The 1464-nt window shown below is 54.4% G+C and overlaps 1 protein-coding gene across 1 annotated transcript in view; it reads right to left on the reverse strand.

The window, feature by feature from the left end:
- Positions 1 to 148: 148 nt before the first annotated feature.
- Positions 149 to 1464, reverse strand: part of plekhg3 (pleckstrin homology and RhoGEF domain containing G3) — a 13030-nt gene continuing 11714 nt past the window's right edge. The window contains exon 3 of the mRNA XM_015404030.1: positions 149 to 717. Within this exon, the coding sequence (XP_015259516.1) occupies positions 215 to 717 (503 nt within the window). The 3' untranslated portion in view covers positions 149 to 214. The remainder of the gene's footprint in view (positions 718 to 1464) is intronic.

Raw genomic sequence — 1464 nt, forward strand, 5'->3', positions numbered from 1 at the left:
TGCTCCACATCTCTCTCTCTGCTAATCCACCCTAATCTGCTAATCCAGGAACTTCCTCCACCACCAGCCTGTCCTCTGGTCCTCCCGGTTCTGAGCAGAACTCTGGGTCCAGTTGAGGAATGGAGCTACTAGTCGTGGTGACCCGGTACGAAGCGGATTTCAAAGCGGGGAATGTTTCTACCCGTCCTGGAATCATCCTGAAATTATCGCTTCTTTAATCCCAATCTGCTGCGACTGTCCCGGTTCTGAAGGACCCGGTCCAAACTGAAGGACGATGGATGGAAGAAGAGCCGTCACTCACCTCTACGATCATCCTCAGGTCTCTGACGTACATCCTCTCAGTCTCGATGATCTCCATGACGACTCGGTCCAGATAGGTTAGCTGGGGATTGGGTGCCATGGTAGCGCCTACGAAGGGCTGGCGGCGGCTCGAGGCCCGGTTTGGCGTCCACGCCTTGTTGTTGTTGTTCTTGTTGTGAAAGAAGCTCCGCCCCTTCTTTTTAGGACTCGGGTTCTGGTTCAGGTCGGTGCCGGAGGACCCCTCAGAAACCTGAGGCGAGGTCAGGGAGTCGTCCCTGGAGGAGCCCGATCCCGACGACAGCGTGGAGACCAGGCTCACAGGGCGCCGTCCCGATGGCGGCGGGTCAGAGTCTGAGGGGGTGGCAGACAGAGCGCGCTCATCGCTGCTGATGGAGGCGGTGGAGAGGCGGGGCGACTCTGAGGAACATGGTAAAAAAGGAAATGAACAGCTGAGCCTGACGGTGCTGCCCCCTATCAGTCTAACCTGGTACTGCAACCAGCAGGGACCCTCGAGGGCGCCGTGTAAAGCCCACAGCTGGGGGGACGCACACACCTCTCCAAGTTGTGCATCAGGGTACTGGGAGTCTTTAAATGGCAAAAGTGTCATTTATAGAAATGATGACATCATTATTATGAAATACCCCCCCCCCCCCCCCTCCCAGGTTAGGGACGGCCCTTAATGTGTCAGACCCTCTGTGGGAAGTAAGGGTTGGTGTTTAGGGGCCTCACCCCTCCATAGAGGGCTGGGGGCCATTTTATATGACTGTCTGAACTGGACTCAAAATGAAAATTCCCACAATGCACCTCTCTTGGCAAAGCATCATAGGATTCGTTTTGGGGGCGAGAGAGAAGAAACATGGCGCGAGGTTGAGTCCCCGCCCTATATATATAAAGATGCCCCCCCCCCAGATGAACTATTTCTAGTTTATTTCTAGTTTATCACTTCAGATCAAATTTAACTGTTGGATGAAAATGAGACAGACGGACAGATGTATAAAAACTAGATGAGAGGAGTTCAGCAGCAGTGATTAGATCCTAACAGGAAACACGCCTGGTGACCAGCACAGACTGGAAAAGAACCAGTGGCCAGGAACCCCTGAGGAACCCTGAGGAACCCCGAGGGACCCCTGAGGAACCCCTGAGGAACCCTGAGGAACCCCGAGG

This window comes from Cyprinodon variegatus, unplaced genomic scaffold, assembly GCF_000732505.1.
Source record: "Cyprinodon variegatus isolate N-32 unplaced genomic scaffold, C_variegatus-1.0 Scaffold1619, whole genome shotgun sequence".
Taxonomy (NCBI): domain Eukaryota; kingdom Metazoa; phylum Chordata; class Actinopteri; order Cyprinodontiformes; family Cyprinodontidae; genus Cyprinodon; species Cyprinodon variegatus.